General features: G+C 36.5%; 1 protein-coding gene across 1 annotated transcript in view; it reads left to right on the forward strand.

Moving 5' to 3' along the window:
* Positions 1-8,098, forward strand: part of LOC104466239 (tetratricopeptide repeat protein 27-like) — a gene marked incomplete at both ends in the record, with an annotated part of 31,473 nt that extends 23,375 nt beyond the window's left edge. The window contains one exon of the mRNA XM_010079597.1: positions 8,032-8,098. Within this exon, the coding sequence (XP_010077899.1) occupies positions 8,032-8,098 (67 nt within the window). The remainder of the gene's footprint in view (positions 1-8,031) is intronic.
* Positions 8,099-16,445: the final 8,347 nt, after the last annotated feature.

Here is a 16,445-nt window from a genome sequence, read left to right on the forward strand (position 1 = left end):
TGTGTATTATTTGTCTCGGAAGTGTGTTGAAGTAAAAATTGTGAGTTTTGATATAGTATTGATCATTCATACCTCTCAAAGCACTTTTCCTGTCTATGAGATGCAAAATGATGGAATCTGCAGTACTGCTGAAATATCTTGCCCAAATCAGAAGAAGAACAGGAGCCGAACAATGAGTGAATCCTGGTTCCCAAGGCTCAGACCAGTTTTTCTTTTGCAGGGGCATATCATTGTTATGAGATCTATCTTTGTGATAGGGTGACACCAATTAACAGGCCCACAAAAGACTAGTGAGACAATTCAATGGCATAAGCTAAGAAGCCAGCATTTGGCAGCAGTTACTTTGTAGTATGGGGCTTTTTGCTTGTTCTGTAGCACACGTTCTGATATTTCTCTCCCTTCTCTACCCAATTGGCAAAATTTTCAGTTATTTTTCCCCTTCTTGTCCCATAAAGCGCAGTGGAAGTCATTAGTGGAAAGAAGATTGTGTCTCTTCATATGCCCACTTCTCAGACTGCAGCGTTTTGAAGGGCCAGGCGCTGGCTTGGCTATGTAGTTGTGGTCAGATGAAGCTGCAAGTCTGTGGTTTGGGCTGTGTCCTTTAACCATTCAGCCCATCCACTGTGATCAGGAATTCATGAGTGTAGTATGTACTGTGGCTTTGTATTTTATTTATTCCCCAAGTCTTAAACTTGTTTTCTTTTCAAGGACACATCTAGATCCAGTTTGAGGACAAAAGAGTGGAGTGAACAGAGGGTTGACATATATTCTGGGCTCACTCACTTTTAGTCTTTCACACTGACTTAAGGCAAAGCCTTCCCTTACTGAGCAGCAGAATGCATGGACACTTCATTTTTTAACACAGTATCAACTTATTTTCAGATTATATCATCCCTCCTGCCTCCACCCTTCTGAAGGAAATGTTAATTTGGCTACTGGTCTTTCTCTTTTCTCTCTTTTAAATGAAAGGGTAGAATTTTAATTTGACATTGGCTGGCTGCTCAGTAAGTTTCTTGACCACAGTATGTCACTTTGAAACCGCCACTGTCATGCTCTGAATAGTGGCTAGAAACCATCTTGACTGCCAGCTCTGTGTGTTCGTTATAATCCAAGTGGTATGTGAGTTTGGTAGGACTCAAGGTGAGAAGCTCATTTGAGAAACTAAAAACAACCAACAACAAGAAAAAAAAATTCAGTTTTGCTTCCTTGTAAGAATGGTAAATGCCATCAAAGGGATGGGATAATGTTAAGCAACTGAAACTATTTCAGTCACAGATGGAGACAAGATTTGATATCCAGCCATGTGGCAGAATTGTTAGTAGAATGCCAGCTTTGAGAACTGTTCTTCTCAAACCTTAGCTATAGGAAATTCTTGGCTTTTCTTTCATGCTGGAGGACTTCAGTTTGGTATAGTAGATACCTCATTTTGTAATTAGTAAATTGACTTTAGAATTACTTTAAGTTTCCAAAGCATTTCTAACTCGGCTTTGTTTTAGGTCTAGCACCACCTTAATGGTATCTTTTGTTGACATTGTCAGCAGTGGATGTTTTTTCTAATGCAAATAAACTTTCAGAGGCTGACCTGGTTTGTTGAAGAAAGGCAGCCTGTACGTAAAGAAGAGTAAATGTGAGCAATTTTTTCCTGTAGGTTTCACTGTGCTTGCTAGTATTTGTTTTACAGCAAATGTCACAGAAATGCTCCTTAATTCAACTGAGATTTTTGTAGCTAAATAATGTTAACTCAAAACCAGAAGCATGCTGAAATGTTTGTGGGTAGCAGAACAAACTGAAAATTGTTACAGCTTTTGGAAAACAATTACATAGGATGCTATGGAATTACCTGAATACATATAATGTTTCTCACTGTGAAGTAAGTTTCATTTGAAGTAGGTTACAATGATCAAATGGCTAAACAAAGTACTATTACAGTATCAGTACAAATATTTTCATCTCTTCCTACCTAATAACATTTTAAGAGGATATAAAATATTTTAGTGTTGAAATATCTCGTACTAGCTGTCTTTACAAAAATCCAAGCAATCCAAGCAGTATGCTTAAGCCAGCTTGTAAATAACATAATGTTATTGTAAATAACATCATATCCAAATTTTGTAGTGTCTGTATATGAAGAAAGTGGCTAGAGGGTTCTCCAGATCATCTCGCTGCAGGAGTAATGCAGCCTAGAGGAACTATTAAAAGAAACTCCTAGGAGTGCAGCAGCATCACTTGGCTAGGACTCTTTTGATATTTTGTATGAAAATAACTAGCCATGATGGTATAAAATCAGTTTTATAGTTAAGCCTTAAGACTATGGCCAAAACTTTGTACAGAGCCTCAAACCAAACTTTGAGGCAGATGGAAAAAGATATTAAAGTTCTGATTTAAAAATAAAATTAAAATATTTTTAAAAAAGAATGGGCCAATGTATTATTTAAATAATGTGTTGATATAGTATAAATGCCAAAATGCTGAGAAACTGAGAGGACTGTGTTTTCCTTGTCACTTAGAAATAGCCCAGAAGAGATTGCTGTTAGAATAGACAACAGCAGCTGTGTGTCAGCAGCTTGATTCACCCTTTTTTAACAGGGGAAAGCTTTTGCAAATTAGATACAACTATAGAAAATTCTAAGAAAGTAAAGAGAAATGTCCAACGGCTGGTTATTTCTTAATCTTTTGCTGTCTCTCAAGAATCAAGTCAGGTCAAAATAACATGTTATACTGGAGGTGCCTCAGCTCAGCCAAAGACTATGCACCAGTCTTCAGCCGGTAAGGAAGGCATCAGGAAACCTGATTTTATTATACAGTAATACATTGGATAATAATATATTATGCAGTTTATACAGTGAGCTGTAGAAGCATACTAGGAACAGCTGCATAAGCACTAAATGACCTTAGGATTAAAGATTTTTTTTAAGAATTACCAAGAATGAGCTTTTGAATCAATTGAGTAATTAGGAAAAAAACACAATATACATATTGGCAATGGAAACAACATGGGAAAATTGGGTAGGTGAAAACATTTAACTACTTGAAAATTGAGAATCTCATCTCAGATGGCTGTCTCTTTCTCTAGTCAATGGAGAAATTGCCACCTGCAGAGTGTGATTCATTTCACTTCAGGCACTTGTTTTACAACGGGTTGAGTCTCTCCCTACATTTATCTGTATTTTTGCATAGACTCTGAAGGAAGCATAGACCCTTAGCTAGATTAAAGGCCTAAATTTTTGTGATGGGTTTACCCTTGGCTCTGTCTCAGCTGAAACTAAGACAATTTTCAATGGTTAAAGTTAGGTTGAGATTTTGTGTGTGTGTGTGTATATATATATGATTGCCACCTTCTTTGCACTTTATAGCAATGTCATGCTATGTAGCTTGTATTAGAAGTACAAGGCAATGGCAGGTGAACAACTGTTTTCATTTGTTTTGTAAGAGAGAGCATTCTCTCTTCCAAGCCATTGAGATGGAAAAGGTTATATTAAACTGACTGTTCCACAGGCCAGAGCTTACACATGTTGTCCTATGAAAGTAAAAGCTATGAGATAAAATCTTGGACAGCATTAAAGGTGATGAAGGTTTTTCTGTTAAATACTTTTTGGCACTCTGGCCCATCTTTACAAACATATCATGTAAGAATAACTTTTTTTTTAACAAGGATGCCAGACAGTATAGTGATCTCACCATGGTCAGTTTATGGTTGTTTAAAATTGTTTCTACAAAATATATTGCTATGCACTGGTACATACAGCTGCATGAAGAGATTCCACTGGGGAAATGAACTTCCTGTCTTGCTATTCAGAATACTCATGTGAAAAAACATTAGTCACTTGAAATACCTTTGAAACTTTGAAAACACTTGTAAAGTGATCAGTTTGTTAGGTTTGGCTCTTTTTCATCCACAAAATTAACATGGCTGGTAAAACTGCCTAGAAATACAGCAAATACTCGTAAAAATGCCTACGTGGAAAGTCTGACCTATCTATTCTTCATCATCTATCTCATGCTGGTTGCTGTAGTTTTAAGGAGTTACCTGAGGAACTTGAACTGCATTGTCTGCACTTGCAGAGAGGTAATGTGCCAGGAAACATAAGGAAGCCAAAACTCAGCAGTTGTCTTCACCCATCTGACTGCATACTCTGGTTTCAAGAATGGCTGTGAGAAGATACCTATGGTGAATAATAACAGGGCAAGCATGTGTTGCTCCCTTCTCCCTAATACTTTCCCAGCCTCTAAACAGTGATTTCCTGAGCCTACTCTGGCTTGTTTGCATGGCAGCCCTCAATGGATCTCTCAAATATTTATCTTCCATTGAGGCCATGTGCATTACTGGCATCGGTAGCATCCTTTGGGCAAAGGTGCCTGTCACCTGTTTCGTGACAGGGTAGTTTTGGTTGCCAGTAGCTTAATTTAGTGACTTAACTCTCTTTTCCTAACAGTTTTGAAAACCTCTGCCGTGTTCCTCTTGGGTTAGTCCTAGCCTAATCAGACATTCTTTTTGTAGAAATTGTTAAATGTTTAAAAGGCATAAAACATCATTATTCATCATCGTAAAACAACAGTTGTTCTGGCTGTTCCTGATTTTTTTCCAATACTGAATTACTGCTTTTGAAATGAAAGGTTCAAAACAGAACATACTATTAAGGGGTAGATAAACAAAGGCTTTATGTCATATTTTATGTACTCTTTATGTTATTGATTTGTTTACTTCATGTAGGATGCCCGAGTATGTTATTCTCTTACTTTCCTAATTCTTTACTCACATTTTGATTTGGCTTTTTAACAGCCACCTAGTACTGAGCTAATGTTTTCATGCAGCTGCAATTAAACTATTTAGATCTGATTAATCAGATTTAAAAACTGGTTGTAAGCTATTGGCAATTAGCTTTTGCTGATTTGCTAGAAAATACTTTTTTTTTCTGCTGCATAGTAGATCTTACTCTAAGGTTCTGTTTTAGCTGTCTAAAGAATGTCTATTTTCTTTTCCTCTTCTATTTCATTCAAGTCCCTAAGACAGGATTCAAGAATGGACAGAAAATACCTTGCAAAGCTGAATGATGTGGTGATTATTAACTTCTCTTCATATTGCTATGATGAGATGTTTGATCATAGATCCTACAGCAACACATAAATTCCACTCTGATTTCAGCTCCTTAAATTCTGTGGGGTGAACTGCTTAACCCATCCTTGAAATCAGAACAAATACAGGGCATGGAAGTGAAATGTTCATAAAGTACTCTGACAAGGGCTAACACAGTCATTAAAAACAGTTAAAACCAAGCCACAATTCTACTCTAGATTCAGATTTAAAATATGGCTTTAAATTTGATGTGATTCAGTATGGAAAAATCATTAGAACAATTTCATTTTTCTCTTATCTTTCAAGGTTTACATTGCTGTATTTATGTGTCTTAAAGCATTGTACATGGATGTGGCAGGAGTGGAAATTAGAGATGTATTTTATCACTGCTTTGATCTGGAAGAACTGCATCTATATACTTCAAAAAGCTGTGACAAAAATCTGTCTAGAATAAGGAGAAGATTAATCCTTTCTCCTTGAATCAATATATCTTTACAATGCTGAAAAATAAACTGAATTTTGTCAAAATATAACTTTCCCTTGGTTTACCCATGCTTTTCAAAAGTTACACAAGAAGAGGGGAAAAGTGATCTTATCTCTACGCAGAAATAGGAAATTGAATCTCAGAAGTAGGTGCATTTATGCTTTTGCACTGTCTCTGCCTACCTGTATTTGGCTGCAGTCCTTTGAACAAATGCTATTTGCACTGGAGAGTAGAATTTGTTTCAAACTCATTCCTTAATTTCCTGAATGTTTCATCTGTGCTCATTCCTAGACTGTTCTAGTTTGATGAATACTGGTGATTCCTAAAGAATTGCCATTTTGGAAATGCTGAAGCAGTGCTCTCTAGAGAGAACTTTCTCTTCCTGTGTTTTGGGTTTTTTTATGCTGTTCTTCCATATAATGGGCGTGGAATGTGGAAGAGACTCATGCCATTAGGAAGGAGCCTTGTCACTCTGCAACACAGATAATAATTCCGTTTCTTTTTGTGGTCATGTAAAATAAAGAGATAAGAGTGCCTGAATGGCATCAGTTTTTCCTATCTTTAGTGCTTTGCTGCTTACTCTTAGAGTTATTTTATTATATCTTAATACTTTATCATGTCTTTCCTTTAGAGGAGAAAACAAAACACATCAGGAACTCTGGCCTTTTTTCACAGTTGGCAAATAGGCAAGTGATAAGGGAAATAACTTAAAAGTAAAAAACAATATAGTAAAAAAATTGTCAAAATGCATTCTTGCTGCACCTTGGTAGAATTTACCAGAAGAAAATCAATGTGATTCATCTTTTCTATCTTGACCATTTTGGACTGTAAGCAATTGAAGGCAGAGGAGGGTTCTCTACTGAAAAGCAGATTTTTATTTCATTTGGGATATTCAGTGACTCTGTAAATAAACGTCAAATTACTGCGTTTCTCAGTGTTGAACAGTATTGGACTCTATTGACACCTGGCGTACACCCATAGTTCTTGGCTTCCAACTAGACTTTGTACTGCTGCTCGTAAGGCGCTGGGCCCACCTGTTCAGACAGTTTTCAGTCCACCTCATTGTCTGCTCATCGGTTTCTTTATGAGGATCTTATGGGAGACAGTGCTGAAAGCTTTACTGAAGTCCAGGTAGACAATGTGCACTGCTCTCCCCAGATCTACCAAGCCAGTCATTTCATCATAGGAGGTTATCAAGTTGGTCAAGCCTGACATCCCCTTCGTGAATCTGTACCAACCACTCCCTCCACATCTTAGGAAATGGCTTCAAGGAGGGTTTGCTTCATATAATTTCCAAGGAATGAGTTGAGGCTAACCTGGATCCTCCTTGCTGAAGATAGGAGTGACATTTGCTTTCTGTTAGTCCTCAGGAGCCTCTCTTGATCACTATGACCTTTCAAAGGTAATAAAGATTTCAATAGGGAGCCTCTATTCTGTACCTTGTTCTTGTAGGTTTTAATTCAAGGTATCAACTGTTATTTCTGCAGTGGTAATTGTATCTCATGTACAAAGAAGAATTAACAAAATAGCAAGAAAAAAGTTAGATTTGGGCAAAGTCTTGTCTCCAAAATAAGATAAGTATGTAAAGTAAGGAGCATAATTTCAATCTGTGACCTATCATCACAATTAATATACCATCTTTGCAATTTTAACCTATCAAGCCTGCTGCAAAGTTTAAGGAACAGTGTGATGAATTTAAGCTTAGGTATATAGCCATTGTATAGTTTTGGTGATGATCCACACTCTGTGGGATGATTTAGGATATATTTTCACTTGATATCTTTTGTTTTCACAGGGAGCTTGAATTGTAGCCTTGTTGCTCTTTGTGCCACTTGGAGGTATCTCTTGTAGTATCATGTTAGTGGGCTGTTGTCTAAGGAGAACATCCACCCATGTGGAGTTGCAAGCCCAATTTCTTTATCATCTCTGTAAACATGTCCAACTGTGAATAAAATAATTTTAATTCTCATCTCTGTGTCGTCTTCTGGTTTTCCCCCCTTGTGTACCACGAGCTAACGGTAATGCGGGTTAGTGAGAGATGGTCCCCTGTGGTTCCTTGAGTGACTAGAAAGAGGGTGTTTGAGATTACCCTTCAGCACTTCCTGAACGTTAGTGGCTTTTTGCTTTGCAGAATCTGTGTTCAATTAGTCATAGAATTAAACTGAAAACAGACCTCTGTAAAAATAGAGAATGGATTTAAAACTGTTCAGGATTTGTAAAACTGTTATTCCCATAAGCTTAAGCTAAGAAAGACATTTCAATTTAGAGTGGTCTTGGAAAGGTACTACTAAAATCCCTAAGTGCTTCTTTTTTGTTTTTTCTTTGTGACTGCTCCTAGATCTAGGCCTTCTTCTGCACATACCATACTCCCATTTGTCATTGTAACAGTTTTCCAGAACGTCCTTTAGATTTCTGCAAGTTTCACAAATGTCTTCTACATAGTGGTATTCTAATTTATTTATTTTCTTTACAGTATAGACTTCCAAAAGAACAACCCAATACACAAATTAACGGAAGAGGAACTTCTGGCTTTTACTTCAGTAAGTGACTTATATGGACTTCTTAGTAAACTGTTTTCACCTGATATTTAAGTTAGGTACCAAGCAGTAATGTGTCAAGCACAGTCATGAAACTGTTTGTAAACAAGATCTGTTTTAGCACTCAATCCTTTCATTAACTTTTTCTTTTTTCAAGAAATTAAAGTAGTGCTGAAGTTCAACCGTCATCATGCAGGATAAGGTTGACATCTGAAAATTTAATTTCATCTGAAAACAGGCAGAAAACTTCTGTTGACGTGTTTGGTTTAGTTTTTATTAACTATATTAATTATAATGTAATAATAAACCATGCATTTTTACAGCAAACTCTTTCTATGGCACTAGTGTTGGAAGTGCTCTTCTTTGAACAGTGTTTAAGTGGAGTTCAAAAGGAATTTCAGCTTTATTTGGTCAGATTTATTCAGTCTGTATATCAGATGTTCTGCTTAGACCTGTTTCTTCCCACTTCAATGGCTGATTTTCTGCAGAACAATTCTGTAGCTTCCAAAGAAGCCTTGAAAATTCTAACTCATCAATTTTTCAGTGGAATTTTTTTTTTTATTCAAGACAAAACACAATTTGCTTCCTTCCTCAATCTTTTCTGATTTTGTGTATTTTTCAACAGTAGTTTGTATGGGGGATGGAGGAGGAAACGCCAGGGGTTGTATTGCCATTTTTGTTTGCTTTCCACAACGTTAGACTTCAGCTTTGGGGCACTAAAGAAGTCTTGCTCTCCTACCCAGGCCTTGCAGTCTGAGACCTTTTTGCTATAGTAGTGCCGTCTGAAAGAGTAAATTCTTGTTAAGAGTTTGCAGATAGGATCTCAGCAAAAATGCCTTTGATTTCAGTTGAGCTAGAATGTTATCACTGGCACTTGTAGTTATGTGAAAGGACTATGGACAGTAATCCTTTCTCATGTTATAGTTTTTGAAGTATTTTGTTTTGAACTTATTTTGCTGTTGGTTTTGTTGGGTTTTTTTTAAAGGTGGGAATAGTGAGCAGGAAAAAATTAAAATGTAGAAAAAATGAGACTGTCTATTCTCACTTCATATTGTAGTAATTGAAGTACCCAATAGGGATATTAAAGAATGATGACCATTAAAGGAGGGGAAAACACCTACAGAAAGAGTAAATATGTATAAAGTAAGGAAATGCACACATAGAAAAGGCTGGAGGAATGAAAAAAAGTGGTGGACTGAGTACTGCAAGCTTTTTTGAAAAAAAGGTGAAACTATTATGGCATATTTTTGCAAAAATAATATTAATGCAAATATATGAAATTTCAAGACATGCATATAATTTCATTGAAACAAACCCTGCCATTTTTGTTGTTAAAATAATATATTTTAAATTGAGGGTTTTCTGTGAAAACTCAGAATTTTACTTCTCATATTTTATTTCCTGTCAAACTCCCTGGACTGGTTTTGTGTACTCCCTGCTCTGGTATTCCCACTACCCACCACTGTTTGCATAATTCTTGAGTGGAAAAGCAGCCATTATATACCTGAGTCTTTGAAATAATTTCTCCATGTAGTCTGTCTTTTTAATATCAAATGGAATAATATTGTGATAACAGAGCATCTTTAACAAGATTGACCCTGCTCCTGTGATGGTGTACTTTCCAGAATCATGAAACTGGGAGTTGGGTTTTGCTGTTACTTGAGTTTTCAAACATTTAAACGTGCTTCAGGTTTTACAGCAGAGGAGAAAAAGTCAAGGTAGCACATATACTAGGCAAGAAAGTTAATCAGCTTTACTGTCATCTTCTATCTGACATTGCTTGACACATCCTATTACTTATTATCTGAGGTGGGTGAATTTTTCATAATGGTGAGAAAATTAAACTGCATTTTTCTGCCATCTAGTGGCTGGGTCCTCAAAAACACAGAACAGCTGATGAGCTTGCTCCTTAAATATTTATTGTGGTGACTGTGGGGAGCTTAAGTTTTCATTCATTTATTTATTTATCTTTCTACAGAGCTTCTAAGGCAACTGTAGCTTGCTTCACCGTCGTAAGATAGCAGTGCTTGTCAGGATAGATCTCCGGAGAAACAGTGCTGAAAAATCTGTGTAGGCTTCCCTAGGACTTTGTGCTGAGTAGCAAAAAAGAAGGGTCTTGTAGTGATAAATGAACAGGAATGTACATCTCACTAGTAGTGCAGAATTCAGTGGACGGCAGTGACGTAAAGAAGTAGCTGATAGCCTAAAAATTGGAGGAAATAATAAATTTCAATATCAAAATAGTGTTCTTTTATACTTTTGGTTAATGTTTCCAAGTTGACTGGATGTAGGGACACAATTCAGTCTTACCATTATTTTCTCTTTTGATCTTGAGCTACGCTTCCAAGACACAAACAAAAGCAAGTATGAATTGTTATGTTACCATCCCAAATCTTTCCTGGAAACTGAAAGCAGGAATCGGGTATTAGCTTATGTAAGTTCTTTCCAATAAAGACATCTTCTGTGGGGTTTGCACCTGAGCCTAAAATTGTGGGTAGTTACTGCAGAATGTCATGGTAAAAATCTCTGAGCTCTTTTGCATCTTAGCTCTGAGTCACTGAGGCAAGCAAATCCATTGCTGTGCTCCCTGGCAGCAGGGATGATCTGTGTGGATGTGAACACAGCCTTGGTTCTTACAGTGTCTGCTAGCTGAGAAAAGAAACAGCGCTGCAAATGTTATCACTTGTGTTTAAGGTATTTACCAAGCTTTGGTACTGCCTAGTGAAACAAGCAAATGAGCACGGTATCAATGCTGCTCTAGTAATTTATTTAGCGTCATGTAACTGCTGTGTGTGTGTGTGTGTGTGAGCAGGCATCTTCTCAGCCTACATGTGGATTCCTAAATCTGCAGGCTGGTTAGATGGTTGTCATGCATTCATCTGATCTCTGCTGAAATTTATGTTTCTTGAAGAAAGGAGGGCATGTCGAGATATCTTAGGAAACCTGAGAAACTGTAGGGCGTTTTTAATAGATCAGTGAATCATCAAGAGATCCTCTTTCTTTGGACATTGCAAAACAAATGCATATGACCTGCAGTTTGTCTTGAGCAGAGAGAATCAAGCTCCAGGTAGCATGACAGGGAAAGGATGATCAAAGTGAGCTCAAGTAGACGATGTGGTGCTGCCTCATACTAGCTGTAGTTTGGCAAACAGGCATTCTAGACTCCCTTTTGTATCTGTAGGAGTTGAAAAATTACTAGACCTGTAAGATATATAGATATATTTTAAACAATAGTTTACAGTCCTAAAAATAACACTATTAAGTCACTGTTAGTCACTGCTTGGTGACTGCAGTCGAATACAAAAGGATTGCTGCTTTTCATTTACTGAAATCGCTTGGGAAATAGTTGCCATTGTCCTAAAAGTGCTGACTTCTGTAACTAAGAATTACTTTTAGTATTTCTAATTCTTGAAGCAAGGTGTGGGGGTGTATCAAATCCTGTGTACTTGTGTATATAGTCTCATTAGCTGGGATAGCTCCTCTTGGTACAATGATTTGGACTTCAGTGCTTGAGGTGTTCTAGTGAAATCCGTTCACCTATCATCAGCATAATATTTCAACTTTCAAGCTGTTAATGTGTAGCTGAAATTACACACATTTGATTTTCTTTTTTTCTGATTGTAGTTAAATTGTTGATTTGATATCTTTACATGAGAAGTAATGTAGCTCACATGCACTTAAGAGTAAACACAAAGTTAAACATTTTATTTTAAGGGGAATTAAATGTTTTTTATGCGTAGCGGTTTAGGGAGACAGTTATAATGTTTTTAATTAATTCTCTTGTGGTATGTCATTTTCAAGAGAGGAAAAGAGGGGCAGTAAACCAATAGTGAAATCTAGTGCTTCTCTGTTGGAATTACTAGTTTCTTCCTTATGATAAACTTTTTTCACTGGAACTTTCTGTATAGGAAGTATACAATGCAAGAAACCAAAGAAGTAGCTCAGTACTGCTTTCACATTGAGGCTTTGTAGTTTACTTTACTCCCAGCTCCCCAGGTTAGTTTTACAATGCCTAAATATGCTTCCTTGGCCCATCTGGAATTTCAATGGATTGTTTTTAATGTAAAAATACAGATGTGAAGTCTACTGGGTTTTATATCAGGCAGTAATTTTTCCCTAGAAATTCACAAGTACGTCGCTGATCTCTGTGTATCAGTGGCCCAAATACTTCTTAGAAAAAAATCCTTTTTGTAAATGCACAAAAGTAGCATCTTAAAATCGCTTCTGTTAAATATTTGCTGTTTGCATTATTTTGAATAAGTAGTGCAATTAAGACAATGTAAGACAAAGAAGAGATTAAATGAACAACCCTGTTATATAAATGTACGTGATGTTTCAGTATGTTTTTAAATTTTTTTAAATTATTTTTAAAGCTTTGTAAAATGCATCTGTCATGTGAACATAAACTTTAGAACAGGAAACTACAAAGTATTTCTGAAATGTAAAAGAGTTCCAGGAAAATATAAAAGTTCTATATAAGAACTGGTAAATCTTTTATGTTTTAATTTTGAGATTATGCAGTTCTTGCAGGGAAATAGGGGAAGGATTAAATACCTGACGGTGTTGCATTTTTCTCTTACAAAGGAGAAAAATTTAAAAAAACAAACACTAATAAGATTACACTCTGCAATCCAAGTTGTTACAGCTTTATAGAGAGCTTATACTATAGCTTACAGTTTACATACTGGGGAGGCAATTTAGTGTTTCCTAGTCTGATATGACACTCCAAGAGAATCCAATCCAGGATTAAGGAGCTGCAGCTGGTCCTTACCATTATCCCTTCCATCTGTCCTAGCCTTTGCTTTGTCCAGGAGAAATGGGCTTTGTGGTAAATGTGATGAGCGCTTAGCCCAGTGTAAGAGAATATTACTTTTTTTTCCCTTATTAGCATGTTATGATCGAGGGACCTTGAGTGGTGGCAACAGTATTAACCTATAGGGGACTGAGGCGCAAAAGCAACCAGAAGCTGTGGAAGAGAAGCCTTTTGGCTTGTGCTTCCCACACCTTAGCCCCAGGTTTTTATCCTTTGGAATCCATAGAAGATGAGAAGGGAGAGAAAAGGGATCGTGGAAAATTTAGTTGCATTGTTTTATTATACTCCTGAGATTTCTGTAATTTATGGAGAGTAGAGCAGTTGGTTTCTTTATTAACTGGTGAAAACAGGGAAAGGGAATCTCAGGAAGCTCTTCTGTCTCTGGACACTTTGAACAGGTGAGGATATGTTTCTTAAAGAGGAGAAAACAAAGTGTAAAAGCTTTTATTTTGCTCAGAGTACAAAACTTAAAAATTTTTCACCGTATTCTAACAAGAATACCTGATCATTCCGAAATTGTTCCAGTAATGCCATGAAGAATACCAAGGTCTGATCAAGGACTTGGAGAGTGTGGAGGGAGTCTGTGACAATCCAAGGAATACTGTGTATTCCGAAGGTGGACCAGAAGGGAATGCTTCATGTCTTTTGTTTTTCCACTGTGTTAGGCTACTGATTCCATAAGAGACTGTTTTTCCTAAGGAATTAGAGAATGGTTGGGCAGATTTTTTTTTTTTTCAGAGGTGAGTACTTATTGCATGTAATAGTGATATTGTGTGGTGCCTTTGAAAATCACAGCAGAGTTACAGTGCACGTTTTATTGAGAGTGTGAGCGTATATACATATATGAATGCTTGCTCTGCTTTTCACTGCAGGAAGTGGGCTTTGGGAGGAGGGAGTGGAGGGTGGAAATAGCAATGCTTTGGTTTTTCTCATCTTTTGTATGGCATTTGTGATATTAATGTGGAACTAGGGAGCAGTCAAATCACTGCATATGATATTTTTAATGTTAAGCCTTCCTATCAAAATCTCTATAAAACTAACATGCCAATTTGGTTTCTAAAGAGAAGTTGTTTATATAGCTTAAACACAGCACATTTTTCTCTGCTGAGAAAATGGCTGCAGTTTTCTTTGTTTTATAACCAGCAAGAGTATTGAAAAGCTCATTAATAGTGCCATGTCTCTCTACTACTCTAACTTTCATGGCTTTATAAAAAGTCTGTTTCACTTCTTTTCTAAGTGATGTTGCCCCATTTTGAGTAGCCTCTGTTGGTTACAGGATTGTAACACTGCGAAGACTTTCCCTCAGCAAAGCCCTGCTAGTACTAGTAAGACTTTTTTAAGTGAATGAATTTAAAGCTATTCTGTTGGTTTTTCTTTTTTTTTTTTTTTTTTTTCCTTTTAAGCACTTTTATTCAAAAGTCTGAATCATTTCCCAGGAATGTCAGAATCTAAACACTTTCTGCTAATTTAATGCATGTATGCTTTCTGGCCCATCACACGTTACTGGGAAATCAGATTGAGTATAGCAAAAGAGAAGCTGCCTCTTTCTGCTGGAGTATCATGTGCAAAGACTCAGCTAGATTTCTTGAAAGCTTATTCGTAAAGTGTCTGGTACTGATGTTAACAATATATTGTGGATAGGAAGTTAACCTAGTGTTGTCAGTTACTTCTGCTGCTGTTGTGTTGTGTGTGTTGAGATGTTTGAGGGTAAAGTAACCGGGTGCTGTAGTACATGTGTTGCAGGACGGGGGGAACCTTGCATTCCATTCCAAAACTGGGATTAAGTAACAGTCTTTTTGAAGTTATTTTACAAAATATCAGATTTCAACATAACTGGCACTTTTATCCCTTTTAACTTTGTTCTCCTCTGTGGTCTACATTCTTCCCTGAGTCCATGGGATCCACAGCTCTGCTTGCATCATATCTTAGAGGAGATGATTCCTGATTTATTGTGTGCCTTTCTGGGCAGGAAGAAATTTGGGATAGCTTTGCCTCTCTAGAATAGTCTGCTCTTTCGTATAATCTGTCCAGAATTACTCAAGCAATAGATTTTGGTGGTCTCACTGAAACCACAGTGGTAAGAGAACATGAAAATCATGTTTAAATATTAATAGATTATTTGCTTGTATAAGGATTTGAGAAGTTATGCAGGCAAATTTGATGACAGTTAGTAACATTTTTTCCCACAGCAGCCTTTCTTCTCTCCCTCCTCCTTCCTCTTTATCTATCAGCAGCTCACTTATTTTTTTCTAGCAACCTCTTTGACAGCCAGTTGACATGTTGCAGGCTTCTCTTCTCCCTCTCCTGTCCTTCACCAGTTGTAACTATTATAATTTACTTCAGCAAGGAAGATTTCATTGCAACAAGAAGATGAAATTAAGCTCCCTGTTCAAGAAAATGGTGTCTGAGGTGTCATCTGAACGAAATAAAACAATCTCACTACTCTGGGCAGTGCTTAATATTCCCTTTTTGAAAATATTCTGATGATCAATTCATATGTTATCGGTACTACCAGTCACCTTTTTTAAAAATGATTTATATTCTATTGATCTGCCTCTTTGGCTGGGGAGGAAGCAGATGAACTAAAGAAGGGGTAAATCCAAGTCTCTCTTTTTCACTTGTATTTACAGAATGCTTAATTCTAGCACTGATCATGTACCTAAACAGTGCATTATGACTGAAGGGGGGAAGAAAAGCACATATTCTTGCCAGCAGACACCATCACTCAGCTTTTCTTTTTCTTCCACAAATACATTTTTACTGGGATAACTTACATACTGATAAGCAAAGTGTTATTTTGAATAATTACTTATAGCATCAAATATGCAATAAAATTTCACAAGGTAATTTGTTTGAAGTGTTTGTGACCCTTATGAAAACTAATTTCCAGTTGTGCAAATACATGAATAGGAAAGGTTCACATTCAGTTTCTGAAGGTTAACACCCTGCATCAGGAAATAGAAACAGTGACAGCTAATTTAGTGAAATGTTCATCCAATGTCATAATATCATAAATGAGTTTCATGATTACTGTGAGAAAATTCAAGGCTTTTTTTAATATGTGTATAATTTATATGCTTAGCATATATGATAATACAGTATGGCATAAATACTTTCGACTTGTTTGGATTGGCTGCATTAATCATGGTAACTAGAGCTGTTAGTTATGAAGACTATTCAAATAAATGCCAATAAAGCATTTAAAAGCATCATGTTCTATTTCTTTCAATTTGCAAAAATGTTTAAAAAATATTTAAACTATTTAATTTTTTCTATTTGTGAGGCTGAGATTTGAGGCCTTTTCTGAACAGAAATACAAATCATGACACTAGATATTAGTTGGTATATTTTGACATATTTGAGGAGTTTTTACTGCCTTGTCTATATTACCTTTAAGCATGTCTTGCATTAATTAAATTGGAGCTTGGGCTTTTTTTTCTTGAAAGACTTCATGTCTTGTGTCAGCTAGATTTTTCTACAGTACATTTGTCAGAATATGTTGGCCAACACATTCTGCAATGACTTCTATCTAGTCTA

This window comes from Pterocles gutturalis, unplaced genomic scaffold, assembly GCF_000699245.1.
Source record: "Pterocles gutturalis isolate BGI_N339 unplaced genomic scaffold, ASM69924v1 scaffold13359, whole genome shotgun sequence".
NCBI lineage: Eukaryota > Metazoa > Chordata > Aves > Pterocliformes > Pteroclidae > Pterocles > Pterocles gutturalis.